Source organism: Rutilus rutilus (genome assembly GCF_951802725.1).
Source record: "Rutilus rutilus genome assembly, chromosome: 1".
NCBI lineage: Eukaryota > Metazoa > Chordata > Actinopteri > Cypriniformes > Leuciscidae > Rutilus > Rutilus rutilus.
The window spans coordinates 40304209-40323107 of record NC_140209.1 but is presented as its reverse complement, the minus strand read 5'-3'; the positions used below and the strand labels follow the sequence as shown (position 1 = coordinate 40323107).

The 18899-nt window shown below is 39.1% G+C and overlaps 1 protein-coding gene across 5 annotated transcripts in view; it reads right to left on the bottom strand.

The window, feature by feature from the left end:
• septin9a (septin 9a) overlaps positions 1 to 18899 on the bottom strand; it is a 101435-nt gene that overhangs the window by 57663 nt on the left and 24873 nt on the right. The window contains exon 2 of one of the 5 annotated variants that reach the window (XM_084389840.1): positions 16974 to 17057. In XM_084389840.1, coding sequence (XP_084245966.1) covers positions 16974 to 17057 — 84 coding nt within the window. Of the gene's footprint in view, positions 1 to 3465; positions 3832 to 13743; positions 14435 to 16973; positions 17239 to 18899 lie in introns of those variants that run through there. The other 4 variants (XM_084389839.1, XM_084389842.1, XM_084389843.1 and 1 more) reach the window with 4 other exon arrangements.

Here is an 18899-nt window from a genome sequence, read left to right as displayed (position 1 = left end):
TTGAGACAAAACAATGGCAGAGACATATTTTAAGATATGTCAATGCAAGTTGCTTCCAAAACAGCTCAAACATTAATTTTAGTCTGGGATGAGGCTTAAGCCTTGTCTGTGAAACCGGGGGCAAATAAAGTAGTGTTGGTCAGTGTGATTGTGGCAGTGTGTTTATATAAATGACAGATTTTGCATGAAAATACAGCTCTTTATAGTTAGATATATAGCTCTTTATAGCCATTGACTCCCATAATAGGCTGTCTGGTTACCAACATTCTTTAAAATAACTTCTTTGTGTTCAACATAAGAAAAAAACTCATACATGTATAAAACAATTTTAAGGGTGAGTAAGTAAAGACACATTTTTGGGGGTGAACTATGATGTTTTATAAATGAGAACTTTTAATATCCTCTCAGTTACAGATATCCATAAAATTCAGTCATGTGACTGCTCACCATAACACATGCACATAGCACGTCTCCAGGGAGTATATCAATATGTTTTCACTTCAAAAGTAGAGCTATGAATTTCATAAGTTATGAGCTTCATTTATTAAGCCCATTTCCATGTGCGGATGCCAGCACTGAATAAAGGGAAGTCATTTATTGCTTTGTTCCCAACCTCAGGCCTTCTCTGAAAGAGTGAAAACAGCATTAGGCTGTAAGTGATGTGATGTCATTAGCATGAGACACTGCAGATAGCATCTCATTGAATTGCTCTGGGAGCTGCTAACCCGCTAAGAAGACTAGCATTGCTAGTGTAGCATAATGCATTGCACAGGTTTCCAACTAGGATTCTTAGCCAGCAAGACATTTTTAGTGAGCTATTTTTAACAAGAAGAACATGTTGGTTGACAAGTGTGTCACCAGCTAATTTTAAAAACTATGCTAGTTCATCAGCTAGACCAGCCAGGAAATTCATGCTGGTCTTAATGCTTTTGTTTTTTTAACTATACTGAACAGATTTCCCTATCTTCACTTGAAAGTTACCATAGAATTGAAAAGCATTTGCTTGTTTATTCACTAGTCACTAACTGAAGCTAATGGTCTTTGTTAATATAGCAGCGAGACACTTTTCCAACCCTGAAGTAATGTTGCACAGAACCACACTGTAAAGTGCATACTTCACTTTATACTGTGGTCAGTTCTGCCTTTATGTTCTGCAAATAGCCACGCCTGATGATGAATTTAGATACAACATTTAGCTTTACATGCAACAACATGAAAGTGGTTTGGTCGCAGTATAATGTGAGTGCTTTTCCTGTGCTGATGTCTAACTTGTTAGCAATGTAACGAGTCCCAGTCTGAAATAGTTGTCATGTGTCACTAAAATGACCAAAAGCTGCCAATTTAGGTCATCCAGAGCACTCTGTAATCCGGCAGGATTCATTTAGAGACACATAAATACTTGGGCTGGTCTAGAATTGTCGTAGTCTGGGAACAAACAAATGAACAAATATGTTTCTCAATCATCCAAGCACTCTCACTCCAGTGTTTACTTATGAATGACACTGCATTGAATGAATGTGTCTGAATTGGTTTAGTCTCAGCTCAGAGTCCGCTGACAGTCTGTTGCATACCGCACACAAAACAGGAAAATACTTTCTAGTTTTATAAACCTCTAAACCGGTTTGCTGGCTTAGAAGCAATTTTTACTTTTTTTTTCTTAGTAGCAAATTTGTACCCTTTTTTTTTACATTTGTTTTTTATTTGTTTCTATTCCAATTTTTTCTGTAAAACGAAAAAACGTCTTAACATTTTCTAAGACAGCTGCACTTTATTTAAAAAAAAAAGTTCATACCAGTCTATTTCAGATAACTCCGCCCCTTAACGGCACATAAAAACAAAATAAACTGTGGTTGGTCGCTTTACATATTATTAGAGATTCGCAATATATTAGTACCAATGTTAACTTGTTTTTAAACTTATCATACTGTTCTAAATAGTATTTAATTGTCCATGCTCACTATTTGTACATTTTGATTACCTTTGCCATCATCTAACACTCTGTTTTAAATTAATCTTTAAAAACACTAATTGTTTATTAACTCTGTTAAATTTTATCTTTAGCAAATCTCAAAATGAATATCGTATTGTACAGTATAAAACAATGTTATGGACTAGAAGTAGTAGTAAGTAGAAGTTGTAAGAGTAGTTAGGACTAGAAGTGAGGAGATGGGGTGGTGGACGGATGCTGTTAAACTGTCAACGAACGGAGGTAAGTCTGCTGTATATATACCTCTTATTTGGCAATTGGTTGATTAACTGAGTGCGCTCCTCTTGTGTTAATTTAGGTTAATTATCTGAACGTGCTCCTCCCGAACTTTGTTAATAAAACATAATTTATTGTTATCAGCCATAACATGAAAATATTTAATGGCTTATTAGTATCTCCCAGAATACTCCCTGTCTTACACGATCCTAGGCCACAATAATCTGCAATGTGGACCAGACCTTTTGCAGTTTAGTCAAATGTCTGGCTTTGTCAAAAACACACAAGGTTTGTAAACATGCATCTAAATTGAGAACTCGATCGTCTGGCAAACCCTCCATTTTCGGCACCCGCAGAATTCAGCGCTTTCTGTGAGTCTGTACGTTTTAGCTCAAGCCAGAGCACACTGTCTGCCTCTTTTTCTGTCAGCCTCTCATCCATTCACTCTGTTGGACAAAAGCATCTCTTTTTGTCTGAGACAAAGTGCTATATCCATGAAGCATCAGCCAGGTGCACAGCTAAAGCCTCTGATCCGGGTGACCCAGGTCATCAGCTTACTTATGAAGACCACCCTGCCCTCACCCGCATGCCATTCCTCGTCCTCTAACCTCCCGATGTTTGTCTCAAAACGCATTCCGTGACTCAATAAGTGATGACACTGAAAAAGCCAGACAAGTGGGAATATGTCTTGTCTATTAGAGGCGTGTGCGTTTGTCAGGGTCTCTCGCAGCTGGATGAGAGGTGTTGAGAGAGGAAAAGCGAGAGGAAAGGGGGAAGGGGGGATGACAGAGCAAATCAATGCCAGGAGCACAGCGATGATAAAAATGAAAGACATAGACGTGAATCTCAAGGAGGTGTGCAGGACGAACGGACGGCAGCCAGGTGTGATCCTCATAGTCGCAGTCAGTGATGGTTAGTGTTGCTTTCGTGTTAGTGCAGTGAGGACGTTTCCTGTCATGCATGACTGTTTGTGTGTATAACACACAGAAAAGAGTGAATAGCACATACTGTGTATGACAAATACGCACAGAGCTGTAGACTGCCACATGACCTGTGTGACACATCCACGGCACACTCAGCTATAGACAACAGAGAGACTCCAGCACAAGGAAGATATAGAAACAGAGACTCCAGCTTCACTTTATATTAACAATTAAAAGTACTAACTATTTCAAATGTATCTGATCAATGATTTGTACTTTAAAACTCAATGTTTTCTTTTTCAAATGTGAGAGAATCCTATAAAAAAAATGAACACAAACCTTCAAAGTCTGAGATTATTCCCTCCAAATGCGGATTGACAGTGGAATCAGACATTTTGAAGCTGAATCTGCAGGATCAAAGCAACCTTTCCCAGTAAGGCGAAACTCTCACAGACTTTGTGCTCTCCGGCTCCCAAACAAATCCCAAATTAGGAGGTAACGGGGGGAGGAAAAAAGAGAAAGCAGTCAGAGCGGTCCCCAGATCCAAGCCCACGACTTTCTTAAAGGACCAACTAAGTTTTTCCCACTTCCTCCAGCTCTCTGAACGCAGCAGACCTCAGAATGAGAAACTGATGACAACCCCCCACCCCCTCTCGCTCTCTTTCACTCTCTCATTCCTGCCCTCTCTCCTCCCTCTCTCACTCTGACCGAGTTGCTTGGCTTCTAACGTGAGTTATTTGAGTGAGTGCTCAAATTGAACTTTCCAACACGCCCCCGTACACCCTGAAACGAGGCTCTTTTGAAATCGTAAAAGAGATACCGTGAGTATTTTTATATTAAACTCATTCAGATTGTGTAACGTGGTTGGAAGAGCACGGTACGTGCGAGAAGTGGAGGGCAGCAGCGGTACATATTTCATCAGAATCCCTGAGGAGAGCACGTCTGCGCTTGCGGCTTCCCCAGTAGTTTCCTGAATTTGAGCACACATCTATTGCCAGAGGCCACCAGCGCTCCTCGTATAACAGAGAGGAGGACCAGTTGAGGCCACAGGGTGTCATAAATCAGTGACCTCATCTTTAGTTCGGACTCCATCAGGGCTGCATTTTTGCCCACACCTTCTTCTGAACCACCGGCACACGTTTTCATTTCATCCAGACATCAACGGCTCTGTTTGTGCACTGGCTACCGAGTTGAAGAGCTGGTTTTGTTTACAGATGCGATCTGCTAACTGCAGATATGGCGCTGTATGACTGGTTTGTTGGTTTTTTTGCGTCTCCCAGAAGTAAATCTCTCTGGCTGATGGTAAACACTAGATGGTGGATGCATGATGTTGCACTGAGGCCTGAAGTGTCATGGGCCAGAGCCTACAAAAACAGGAAAGTCAAGCTGTATGTGACTAATCATACAGCAGATTTCACAGCTCTTCAGGCATGTCTAATGCAAACACCAGGCCTTCTGTATACAGACTTGCAAACACACCACATACACACCACACACAAATCCGTTAGGGGAAAAGATGACGAGATCCTGTTAAATGTATAGAAACAATCTGAAAAGTTTCAGGGGGAACATGGAATTAACCTTGTCAGCCTGACTCATGAATATTAATTTAATGAAGTACTTTTACACCCATAAGTCCTAGCTCATTTGCTTATTATTCAGAAAGACTACTCAGAAGTGAGCATAATTAATTTTCTCCTGAAGTTATATTTTGGATTTAACAATTTCACTTCTGTAATCATTCATTTATTTCCTTTTTGTAGCTAAAAAATAAGTATCTTTTGATATCAGTAAGTGATCTGTGACATACACAACTCTATACAACATTCACATACCATGATACACTCAAAAATTCCCAGAATTGGTCTTTCATAAAATTAAAAAGAGCAGTATAACCACTAGATGTCGCTATAACACACAAAGTATGAATTCTGAATTCTAGCACCTCTTGCATGCAAAAACTGAAATGAAATAATTAACACTTGCGTGATTTCTTTCTCAGATGGTGAGATCTCACTTGTTATATTATGTAGAGTTGTACCAGGCTGAGAGAGGCTTCTGTAAACACTTTCTGTCTGAAGCCATAACTCATTTCACATACCACAGAGAGAGATATCCCTGACACTGGAAAATGTAAACAATCACTTCAGTATTAGCTTCCATTTAGGTGGGACCTGTAAGTGGCATGTGATGTTGCATCTCTGTTGCTAATTCTCCTGATGTGTAGGCCTATGAATTATCTGTTGAACTCTGATTTTAGAAGCAAAGTAGAGCTTCGGTGTCCTTTTCCTTCTCCCTGAGTCTCTGCATGTTTACACACTGCCTTTAGATTACCAGTCAGGCTATCTCCTCTGCCGTCGTCTCCCAGGACCCTATAACACCCTCCAGCAGCAGCAGAACTTCAGGAGAGGGTCTCTTACACCCAGACCGTAAGGGAGTTTACAGGAGCGGCTGGCCAATAGAGGGCGCTAGTGCGGGTTACTCTTTTGGCGTAAATCGATGAGTACGGCCGTCTGCCGGAAGCTAGTTATTTTAGACGATAAAGTTTTAAATATGGATCTTTTTCTTACACTAACGCATCGCTTCACTTCAGAAGGCCTTTATTAACCCCCGCAGTGCCGCGTGAAGCATTTTAATCAGGGATGGATGCGCTTTGATGGACTTCCAAAGACATTCACTCCCACTATAAAGACATTTTTTAATATGACTCTGATTGTATTCGTCTGAAAGAAGAATGTCACACACCTAGGATGGCTTCAGGGTAAGTAAATCATGGGCTAATTTTCATTTTTGGGTGAACTATCCCTTTAATACTATGTTTGCTGTTTACTGTTACGGTTACATGTTGTGGGATATTTGCTTGAAAAATCACACAAAATTGTTGCAGGTACTGTAATACTTTTTTATGTAATCAGCTAATTAATTAATCACTTATATTATATCACTATATATATATATATATATATATATATATATATATATATATATATATATATAATTAGATTTATAGATATGTAGATTTATATAATTTTATGTTATTGTATGTATCCACTGTCCACTCATTTCTTGCATTGCCTTTTGTGCACCACAAGGGGAACTGGTGTAGATAAATAAGTCAACTGTTTAAGTTCAATTTCAAATGCAAATGGAAAGTTTGTGCAACATGTTTGTTTTTGTGTAAGAATGCCTCAACCTTTTAATATTGGCATTAAATAATTACTTTTTCACAGAGTACTGGTGTCCTGCAGTTTGTGTTAAATTGTGTTTGGGTGGTTATTATTTATAATAAGAATTTTTATTTATATAGCCTTTCCAACACCCAAGGTCGCTTTACAAAGATAGGTTAAGGAATTTAACAAAATAAACCTCAAAATCAAACATAGACATACCAAGGGCAGAAAGTAATATACATAAGTCACTTACAAAGTTAGGTTAAAGATTCAAACAAATAACATATCCATAACAAGGTAGAATTTAAAGACTGTGAGCTGAAGAGTAATATTCAGATAAAAAAATGTGTTTTTAAGAGGTTTTTGAAGGAGAGAAGGGGGGATGCTTGACGGATGTCTTGAGGAAGAGCATTCCACAACCTGGGAGCCACAACGCTAAAAGACCTGGCTCCCATAGTTACCAGACTATTGAAACTGACTGAATATGGCACAGCCCCACCAAAGATATTTTTCATCAGCCACCACTGCTCAGATGTACTCTTTCAGCTTTGTCAGGTGAGTGTAGAAAATGTAGAAGCGGTAGAATGTGCCTTTTAAATTTTTGTCCTCGAAAGGCACTGGAATCTGTCCAGAAGCATCATGCCAGGTACCTCCTCAGATTTTTGAGAAAAAAGTAAATTTAGACGTTTACAAGTTGTTTAAATGATGTTTTATTAACAAGGTTCGGGAGGAGCACGTTCAGATAATTAACACAAGTGGAAAGCACTCAGCAATCAATGGTGAGAGGTATAAATACTCAGCAGTCTCACCTCATTCCATTGACAGTTTTTGCAGCATCCCTCCACCACCCCTTCTCCACACTTCTAGTACTAAACACTTACATACGGGGGGAGTACTCTGGGTTCGGGCTGAATTCCGAGCTCGGAGCCCTCCCTCCGGACAGCACGCCAAATACGCATTAAACTTACCCATTCAAATTATATGTAAGTGTGAACTCGTGAAAAAAAGCTGTGTGTGTGTGTATATGTATGTATGGGTGTATATGTGAGAGCTTTGGTTAGGGCTGACTGAAATGCAACTTTATGCACAAATGCTAGCCTGCATGGAGAGGTTCTTGAGACTCCAGACACACCAGCGGCTTCAAATAACTGTTTGACACGAGTTACCTACCCAGGAATCATTGCGAACGCCCAATCAGATAAATGAGGGGAGGAGTTTCGTGACTGTTTGACTATCGGTGGCATGATGTCATCAAGCCTGTCCCAAAATACACTTTTGCGTGCCCTCGTTGACTCGAGGCCAGCGCCCATTAGGTCTGCACTTCCTTACGTCACCAAGTGTGAACTCGAAGGAGGTCCACAAGGCCGGAGTGTGCCATTTGGGATCCAGCCATAGACTGTCGTGAAGAGTGCGCATCGAGGGCACATATCGACCGCAAAGGGGGGCGCTCGCGAGCACCCTTCTGAAACCTAAAATAACAAATAGGACACCCTACTTTAACGGACGCCCGCACGCAGCAGCCATTGAAAGTCCACAAGACCTAAAGTGCATAATGAAGTGTGCCATTTGGGACAGGGCCTTCCTCTGTGCTCTAAATCACTCACAAATCTTTTGACAGTTCAACAATCTCTATTCAGTTTTCGTAAAAATATTAGTTGTTTTCATGCCTTTTGCAAGACATTGCACAATTTCATGCTTTTTATCTTCAGAAAGATCTTTCTTCCTCATCATATTGCATGAAAACTGTGACTTATGCCTTGTCCAAATACCTACACTTGCGGTCTGGGCAACTTGAGAGCGCTTGCACGCGACAGGAAGTAAGTGCGCAAGACTGTCCCATGTCTTAAAAATGCCAAAGTGCAGTGCCCAATGCACGCTAAACCCACACTATCTAAGTGTGGCTAAACGTATCCCATCATGCATTATGTTCGGGATACCGAAATCGCAAGATGTGGAGGAAAACAATCCACTGTCATTTAAATTAATTAGACAGCTACATATAATTATGTAGTAAAAACATAAAGTATTGCACATTTTATTGGTGCAAATATGGTATGTGTAGGCCTATTTTGTACAACATTTGCAACTGTTTTTATCACTTAATTAGAAGCACCACAATTTTTTATGTGTGTCTTCTGTTAGATACATAGCGACTACTGAACAGACATGTAGAAGTTTATTTTAAAATGCAAAGTATTGAAAATATAATAAATAAAAGCTCTGTAAACACTTGCATATTTTGCAAGACTATAAGTGTGTCCCATCGAGTAATCAAAAGTTCTACACACACTTGCAGTCTTTACGCCTACTTGGGCCAAATAGAGGAAATACGTCATGCAAGTAGACAAGTGGTCAAGTGCAAAGTGTGGGAATTTGTACAAGGCATTACTTAATAATGTGGAACAACCTCTTTAAGTAGGTTTTCCATTGACCTACGAAGACCTGGGAAACTATTTAACAAACCTGTCTGAGATTGATACCAGTTATATAAAAAGATATGAGAAATAAAACAAACAAGTGTGTGTGTGTGTGTGTTGTACTGTATATGTGGTTTATGAGGACACAAATGTGTATAATGACATGGGTATGACAACATAAACATGTCCTGTGTCCACACTTTCTGTGTCCTCATAAACCAAATGGCTTTAAAAAACATACTAAAAGGTGTTTATTGAAATTCACAAAATGCAGAAAGTTTTGTGTGATGGGTAGTTTTAGGGGTAAGGTTAGTGTAAGGAGATAGAATATACAGTTTGTACAGAATAAACCACTATGCCTATGTGGAGAGTTGCCGTAAACCACATGTGTGTGTGCTGCATATATAAAAAAAGTATTTAAATACTATTTTACCATTTACTAAAAATGTACAAACACGACCCCCCCCCCCCCCCCCCCCCTCAAAAAAAACACAAAAAAAAACAAAAAAACTGTTAGCACTTCGGTTTAACAGCTCACTTCACACCACAAAGCTTTTTATGCCCTAGCTTCACAAGATATTGTTTGCATGTAAACAGGAAGGTTGTTTCCGCTTTAAACATGCACACACCAAAGGGGTCCTGCTGAAGGGTCCTTTTGCTTTCATTTACAAGTTTCACTGTCTCATCTTGTTTTGGCCTTTTGTGAAGGAGTTTTATAAAGTACATGATTATTTATACATCTGAGGCCCATGGTGACAACTCTGCTCTTTTAGCTGATGTTGACAGACAAGAGACGCTGTTAATCCACAAGGATTTAAACACCCTTGGTATATTTAGATTCATCAGATAATAAATAATAAGATTAAAGGATATTATATATTGATGTAGTAATATATAATCTGCAATATGCTATTCAAATTCAGGGTCAGCACCTGACTTTACCAAGTGCAATGTGTTTATCTTAAAGGTGCGGTAATGCACTATAGCCCAACGAATATGGGCAACAGGATATGATGTCCTCCTTTAGGGCAGGGGATCTGAATTACAAATATTCAAACTTAAAAGTATGGAAGCCCATTTCAGCTGCATAAGGGGAAAAAATCATACCTTGGCAAATCCTAATTATGACATAAAAAGTCAAAATTATCAAATAGAAAGACATAATTCTGACCTTTTAATCTCAATCTCAATTATAATTATGACCATGTCATAATTTCGACCATCTTAAGTTTGACTGTCATAATTATGACAAACGAATCGGAATTTTGACTTTGTCATAATTATGATTAAAAAAAGATGATTTTGTTTTATGTGGTGGAAATGGGCTTCCATACAAACTGAGTGCAAGAGCACCCTTTCCACATAATTCACAAAAGTCCCTCAAGGACCATCTCTGGGCAGGCGTCAGTGGAACACACAGAGGGAGGTTAGTTAGTGAGGCACGGCAGGCCCAGAAAATCCCTTGTGTGGTCCATGAGGGAATGCTCCTCTTGCTCCAGGAGGAGGAGGCGTGTACTGCTGGTAAATCCATAAATGGTAAATGGTAGACATCAGAGCCAGTGGCAAACATCAGAAGGACTAACTAAGGTAAGGCTGTTCCAGGCGGGGTACATGAGCGCCGAGCGCCCCGGAGATCGACTGGATCTCACAACTCCGAAAACGGCAGATCAAATTTTGAAATAGGCGCTATATTTCAAAAGTAAACCACAGATTTGAGCTTTAAACAACTACAACTATACAACTCTTAAAACTACATTTCTTGTCACAATAACAGTATTTTTTATCCTCCTCTATATATATATAGGGAGTTGACAAACTTAAGAGTCACAGAGAACATGTTTAGTGAGTCTAAATACAGCAAGAGTTACAGTTTCTGGACAAGACTAGACCTGATACAATCCCTCAAAAGGATCTATCACATCGTCATATTTCCTTGTTTGTATGACTTATGAATGACTTATGAACCGTGCCATTCTGAATTGTCCAATGCCTTTTGTTTTCTATTCTCATTCTATCATTTCTTTTATCTTTCACGAGTAAAATATAAAAGAGAGGAAGCCATAAAGCTTAGCTTTTGTAAAATTTGTAAAACAGTGGGTTGAAGACTTTTTTTTTTTTTTTTGATTTGAGGAAGTGGCTCGAGTTTGGACATGTATTTAAGGAATTTTTTACTGTTTAATTCTGCGAGAACACTGCATTATGGTTAATCGGACAGTTGTAAATATATTATATTATAGTCCTCACTTTCCATCATCACAAGTCATGGTCAGTGTAGACATCTTATTTCATTTGACACAAATGAAAATGAGACTACAGTCTGAAGTAACAGAATATAGCCTGGGAAATATGTTGTGGGTACTGTGTCAATCATTCACCAAAAATTCTAGTGGACAAAAACATGGGTTGTGAAATTTTGATGTGACAGTGTGACCTATTACACATACTGCACATTTACCCCTTCCTGTTTTTCATCATTCTTAGTCTGTCTGTCTGTCTGTCTGTCTGTCTGTCTGTCTCTCTCTCTCTCTCTCTCTCTCCCCATCTACACATCCCTGATTCTATGTTCTTAATTATTTTTTTCATTCAGCTTACACCACTTACTAGCTTTCCACTAACAAAAAGTACCATAGGATTACCACAACTTGAAAACAAAATATAATATGCAGATAAATGTATAGTCACTATCATTTTAGTCACAATATTATATACATTTACTCAAGTATGGTTTCTGTAAAAATTACATTAATGATGATTTTATGGTGTGTTAGTCATTTTTAGCAGTAAATCTCAAAAGATAAAACAAAAGGCAAACAAGATAAAATTATTGTTAAGACACTTTCATTCAATATTTTAAAGGGGACATATCATGCCAAATGCACTTTTTTAGCCCTTAAATGCATTTTGTTGTATATTTGGAGTGTTTAGAAGTACAGAAAATATGAAATTATTCTCTTCAGGTACTTCGTTGATATCTTTATATTCTGTTTTGGTCATATTTTTCAACCTGTTCCGATTTTTCTGTTATCTATGACGTTTTTTGAACTATTACGTCACAGTATTTGCAGCGGAACTGCCAAATAAGGACATTGACTTCCGGCCCAACACTTCGAGCAATCCGCCATTTTTATTTCTCGCTGCAATTTTGTAGTCCAAGCTAAAGGATGCAGAAGTTACGAGAGGGTAAGTTAAAATGTTCGGTTGTTGGATGTAGTAACCCACACGCTTCATTACACCGTCTAATGTAGATAAACTGCCGCGCTTGTGACAAGGGCGCATGTTTAACTGAAAGAACGAGCAGAGAGAGAGACCCGGTCGCGCGCGCGCTCACTCTCTCTCTTCGGAGCCAGGCGAAAGTGTAAACAAGACATCACCGTCTCCAATCTAGACGCTGTCTTGCTCTCTCTCCCTCACACATATTAATCGAAATAAATCGACACGGTGGTAAAAGGTCGGAAGACCAAAGTTTCATGTGTAAATACAGTACACACCAGTGCGATACATCCATATGAATACGTTGTTCTACGGGTTCGTCGTCTTCATTTTCATCTCAGCTATAATAATGAGGAATTCAGACCCCAGCATTGCAGTTCCGCTTTATATAGACTACAAATGTATGATTTATATGTAAAAAGGAACAATTTAAAAGCATGATATGTCTCCTTTAAAGTTTAGGCTTGGGTATAGTGACAGAATCTTTTGAAGAGTTTAATCCTTCAAAAAGTGATGCAGTTAAACAGATTTAATCTCATTGATCAAATCTCAAATCGACCTACAGTATTAAACCCATTAAACCCAAGTTCCTTCACAACAAGTCATTAAGTCGCTCTCCAAAACCTTCACCCTCTCTGTTCCCCTCTGGTGCAATGATCTGCCAACCTCTGTCTGATCAGCACAACTTTCAAAAAGCAGCTAAAGACACATTTCATTCGCAAGCACTAACTATTTCAAGGCACTTACATACAAACACACAAAATTATTTTCTTCATTGCATTTCACCTCTGCTCTAACTTTCTTCTAGTCTAGCTTTAAAAAAAAACTGCCATTGTACACTATGAATATTGTTGGCTCTGTGACTAATTGCTTAGTTCCTCTTTTGTATCTCGCTTCAGATATAAGCATCTGCTAAAATGCATAAATGTAAAAGGCATAAGTTTTTGATGCTGTTAATGCATTATGAATGTACATTTCTATGTCCATGCAAACATACGATGTGTGCTAGAACTACATTTCACATACAGATACCCACATTAAGATCATGCTGATTTGTGGCTTTTCTCTTTCCCAGTTTCTGCCAAATCCATTATAGACCCATCTGGATCTGATGTCTAACTATCTCAAAAGTGACCTGGGACTTGCGCTGTGAGATCACTGAGATCATAAGGGTCATTTCTCATATATTTATCCTGGCTCTGGCTCTCACTCAGGGCACCAGGTGTGTCAACTTAGATAAAGGATAAAGGCCGGTATTATATACTGTATTAACTTTTGTGTGTGCTGCACAGTGCTGTTTTTTTTTTTTTTTTTTTTGCCCACCAGAACCGCTCTTAGAGTCCTTGGCACATTTACAAAAAGCCTGTGTGCTGACAGTGCAGAGCACACCACATCACTGATACAGAGAGTTTCATCCACACACACAGCTCTCTTTATTGGCTGTTGTCACAGCCTGATGAGCGGGTTCCCTCTTCCAGTCAAAGCCTATGGAAAATCCAGCCCTGTCAATGGAAAATCTTACAAACGCTCATTGCTCTGCAGCACCAGTGCCTCCAGGGACAAAAGTGGTATAGCGTAAATGCTATGTCTGGTAAAAAAAAAAAAAAAAAAGTAAAAAAAGAAGCGAGATGAATCCAATTTTAACTACAAAATGTGTGAAGAAGCAAAGTCTCCATAAGTGACAGATCCCAGCTAAAGCAACAAACACAGGACCACTGCCATAAAAATCTTACAGAGCAATGGAAAAGAGCAGAAAACAGACTTCAGCATGTGAGAATCTCGTTGGGTCGTGTCCCAAAGGTGGCGTGCCGGTCTCTTACCTGCGATTTTGTCCCCCTCCATGGCTAAGCGCACACCCTCCTCTGCCACATGTAGCCTGTCTCTCCTCCAACCTTTTTTTGTTGGACTTCCTGTTTCTCTCCCAGCGCACCAACACTTTCTCCTCCTTGTTTGCTTTCCCTCGCTCTCTTTTGGCTTTTCCCTCCCTCTCTCTCTCTCCTCCTCTCTCTTTAACTCTACTCCAATCTTCTTGGTTTAATGTCTTCCGTGTGCCGTAATAATGAGCGGATGCAGAATTACGGCATGCCCATGTGCTGATCATATGGAGCGTTCTTGCTTTTTTGCTTTTACTGTCCTCTCTTATGTGTCCGTCTCTCTCTCTCTCTGCGTCCTCTGACACTGAGGCAGCATTGTGTACAAGATGGAAACCCAAGGCCATGTGAAATGAGTATTTCGTCCCAAAATATCTTCTCTCAGCGGCTTGAGGAATCCTGGACTGCCCTCTGATTTTCCTCAGGGCTCTGGTGAGTCACGAGAGAAAGGTCGAGGAGATAGACGTGACCAACATCACACCCCTGTGATCGAAAACAAACATCTGAACACTGACTCAGACCGTAGACAAACAGTTTCATGCGCTGCCTGCCGCTCCTAATTTCAAGTACAGCCAAGACACACAACGCAGATTCCTCAGTTTTTCTTTGTGTTGCTCAACGAGAGCAAATGCAGACCTCTGTTTGAAAGCATTTGGAGTCAGGATGATGTGTCTTTGTTCAGGAAGTGGGAATGACCTTTGGCTTTCCTTTCTGGGGGGTTGCAGGGTCATCTGGCAAAGCAAGCAGCTGGGAGACGAGCCTAAATACTTGTGAAGAAATACACCAGCCAAGATCAGGCTCCCTTGACTCATAGCATAAATACATAGATAGTGTACTCTAATTAAATGACCTATTTATCAATAATATTCATACTGATGCATATAATAAAGAAAAGATAGCAAACGCAAAATAATATCGATTAACAAATGCCAATATGTTATAAGTTGACAGATGTCTTGTGCTTGTAGCCTGGTACTTTGTAAAGTAGTGATTTGTAAAGCATTCTCCCTGAAGGCCTCTTAACACAGGAACAATACTGCCTCTATGAGAGTATTCAGATCTACACCCACTGCCAGACTCACAGCCTTAAATTCCCAAACACATGACATTTCAGCCCTCAAAGAGAGGTTGTGTCATAGTATTACCATAGCAACAGGCTTTGCTAGCAACATACAACACACTCCAGTCCACTCAGAAGAGCTAACAGATTGATAATGCTGTTTAAAATACTCAGAAATGTGGCCAAAAGTGATCACTGGGCTTGATTAGTAAATAACTGAAAGTAATAGTTATGAATAATTATGTTTTTATATGGATTTCCGTAATTTCCGACCTGACCCATGTGAATCATGAAAGGGCCTTTAAACAAATACTAAACAAACTGCAAAATGCTGTATTTTCAGATATTTCATGCATGGATTGCATCTGACAAGCACTTCAAGAGCTAGCAACACTGTGCAGGACACCCATCTCAGCCAGGGTCCTAAATGAACGCTTGTCAAGCACCAAATGCAAGTAAAAATTGGAGATGGCTAGTATATGAAACAGTTTTACTTGCCAATTGGTGTGATTATCAAATTGCAAAGGCTGTGATTTTAGTCACGCCAATCTGGGGAGGAATAATTTTTTAATGGATGCCAGTGGATGAGAGGTGTTCGTACACTTTAGTTTTGTACGTCTTTCTGCCAAAATAGAAGCTCTAGTCTAGGCTATGGCTTAAAATAATAATGATAACAATTATTATTATTATTATTAAGAACTCAATACGATCAAAGATGTTTAGCACAGTGTGTGCTTTAAATACAGTTTCAAGGACTTCTGGCATCTTATACACACACATCAGTAGCCAAATGTCTCCTGTTTTAAGTAGACATTCAGACTCGGTGACGCCAGGATATACTTTCTAATCAACAACATGTCATGTTTGTTAAGTGCAAAGCATGAAGATAAAACATGTTGACATTTTCCACAGCAAGTCAGTGACCAAAAGTCAATACTTCTAGGCTATATATTTTAACTTTATTGTATATTCTCAATTATATATATAAGAAGCGATACAACTTCACACTTACATAATTAGGAAAAAAGCAAACTTGACGCTACAATAAAATAACAAAAACTTATAACTTAAATAAGACTGAATTGTTTTATTAGTATTACAGTTATTTTAATGCTTCTCTAAAAAGTCATTTTTTATGTTTTCTGATGGCTGACACATTAGCACACCAAAAAAAAAAAAAAAAAAAAAAAACCACATGCTTGTAACCTGTAACCACACATACACAGTTTGGAGAAATCTGTTTTAAGTTTTATGTAAGAGTAAAACAGGTTTAAAATTTGCGACTGCCTGGACAGCACACAAACAGAATTTGCTTTAATTAGCATTCTTTCTCTTGTGTGCGTCATTCATGAGCATGTGTTTATGTGTATGTTTTGTTCGTGAAGTCTGTCAGGCAGATCTCTGGATCTTCAACCAGCCCCCATATGCAGACGTGCTGACATTGCAAAAGCAGCCTGCGTTTCCCGCTGAGAGAGGATGCTTCAGTGGTGAGATAACACATACACACACAGGCGAGAGAACGCTTCCTGAGACATGGCAATAGATGCACAACAACCGCTCTTTGTGGTTTTCTCCCTCTCTAAATATATATATATAACCTTCTTACAAAGAAAACAAACCAAATAGACAGCTGCTTTGTCCCCCCCCCCCCCCCCCCGTTTGGCTTTCAAACATATTTTACATTTGAATAGTTTTAAAGATGTTTATCAGCCAATAATTCACCACATTAAACAAACTATGATCAGCATAATGCGTAAACCATATTTATTCTTGCAGCAAACCATATCAAATGTAGTCTGGATCACATTTTTTTCTTGGATAGGTTTGTCCATGGTTGGCATCTGCCTGATTTAGCTGCTTCTTCCAATTTACTCTACAGTTTAATTGGACGCACTGCATTTGACATCATCAACAACAGAGGTTCCTCCTCCTTTTAAAAGCTAACGCATTTTACTATACATAATTGTATAGATGCATTTTATTATTTGCATTTAACAGTTTTTTTTCCTCCTGTCCACAGATCAGATCAGATCTGTGGCCCATTTTTTGGTAAACTACTTATAGTGTATCATCCCTATAATCAACAACAGCAAACCCATGTGTGAATGTGAACACTTACCAGTACCAGTACCAGTACCAGTAGGACTTGTTGCCTCTCCTCTCTCTGGCCTCCTCAGCCTGCCACTGGTGGACCTCGCAATGCCTGTCAGCACAGAAGACATAATAGAAACACGTATCAGAATGACCTGCTTAGGAGGAAGGATATAAGTGTGTTGGGAAAAGACATCAGAGCACTGAAGCTCGGCCCACTCAATTAAGGGCTGCATGTGTCAGTAAAATAAAGTCAGATGGGTCACAAACACAGAGACGGATCAAACGCTGCTGTCTTTTGAAATCTAGGCTGGCAATAGAACCCTTCGGCAGGATTAAAGTCAGCATGAAACGGAAGTTGCGATAGTCTTTTCCTCTCTATTATGACTGATATTCAAGTGAAAAAGCTTCTCGAACAATAAAAAACGTAGGGTGGGACTTGATTTTGTCCATCAGAATTAATTGGATGGTTGTGCAATTGCTGTGATGTCATGTGAGTGACAGGTTGTCCCGCCCTCACGCCAGTAAATACGTCATCAGAGAAGAGATGTTGCTGCAAGAGGCAGGGGAAGTTATTTTCATTAAATATTATGAGGGCACATGAAATGTCCACGGATAAATCTTTTATAGTAAATTTTGCAATATCTCATAAAAAAAATTGAATTGTCAATTTTGATTTCATGGTGACTTATCAGACATGGTGAAGTATCAGACATCTTACAAAAAAATGATTCAATATGGAGTTTTGCAATGTGACAGTGTTTATAACTCACGCCAGTGAGATACAGAGATGACTCAAAAGGTCAAACTGTAAAGGCCAAACTCGTTTGCACAGGTTTGAACTGTAATGTAGGTCATGGTGTACGTCTGAGATGTGCAATGCTACTGGTAAATGTGATCATGCCTTTCCATAAGTGGGCCAACACGCCCAGATGATATTTAACCTCAAAATCAAAATAAATAATGAAATAAAACTTGTTTACTTTCATGATAAGTACATTTTAACTACTAATTCTTATAACCGTAATGCATAAGAATCTTGTTCTCATTACTGTAATTGTGGTAGCATTTGTTACAATGACTTTAATTTATGATGGCTGTAATAAAACGCATTATGTTACAGTAATTTTAATGAGACCTATTTGATACAAGTAAAAAACACAGGTCTTTAGTTGGGTTCAAAAAAAGTTGAACTTCAAAAAAACTGTTTTCGTAAAGGGTTGAAAGGGTTTGACGCAACTGGTTATTTCCTCTGAATGTATCACTGAGATATACCACAAGCTGTATCTGTGTGAATATAAGTTCCTACAGGTCAGATTTTTTTAGCTGATTCCAAGAAGTTTGTGACAAAAAAAAGCTAAGACGTGTTGAATGTGTGAATTTCCTGTGTGCCGCTAACATAGGAAACAAGGAAACCACTCTATGCCAGTCCCTACACGCATACCAATTATTCTGCTTAACAGGCGTTAATTTGTTTCCTTTCAGAGGTGCAGGTTTATTTATCGTTTCACGCAAATCCCCAGAGAGTCTTTCCTGAAACTCTGATGAGTCTCTGAGTCAGTTTGCTCTTCCTGCAGATGAATCTGTCTATTGACTCTGTGGTTGAATGTTCTGGCACCAATAAAAAAATCAACAGGCATGTCTGTTAAAGACTAATATGAAATCTCTTAACAGTTGTTAGCGGCATGCGTCACAGATATAACAAAATGCAAAAGTAGAGATAGGGTCATTAGCTTTAATAACACATCACTCTTGTCTTGTGCAAGTCTAACAGATAAAAATAGACTTCTTCAGAAAAACAGTGCCCTCATACTATTATCCACCACTACGTCGCTGGTTCAGACCATAGACTGTAAAAAAATATGGACGTAGTGTCCATGACGTCACCCGTAGGTTTCTGAAGAGCATTTTTGAAGCCTAAAGTGGGCGGAGCCGGCCGTCGCCATCTTGGCCT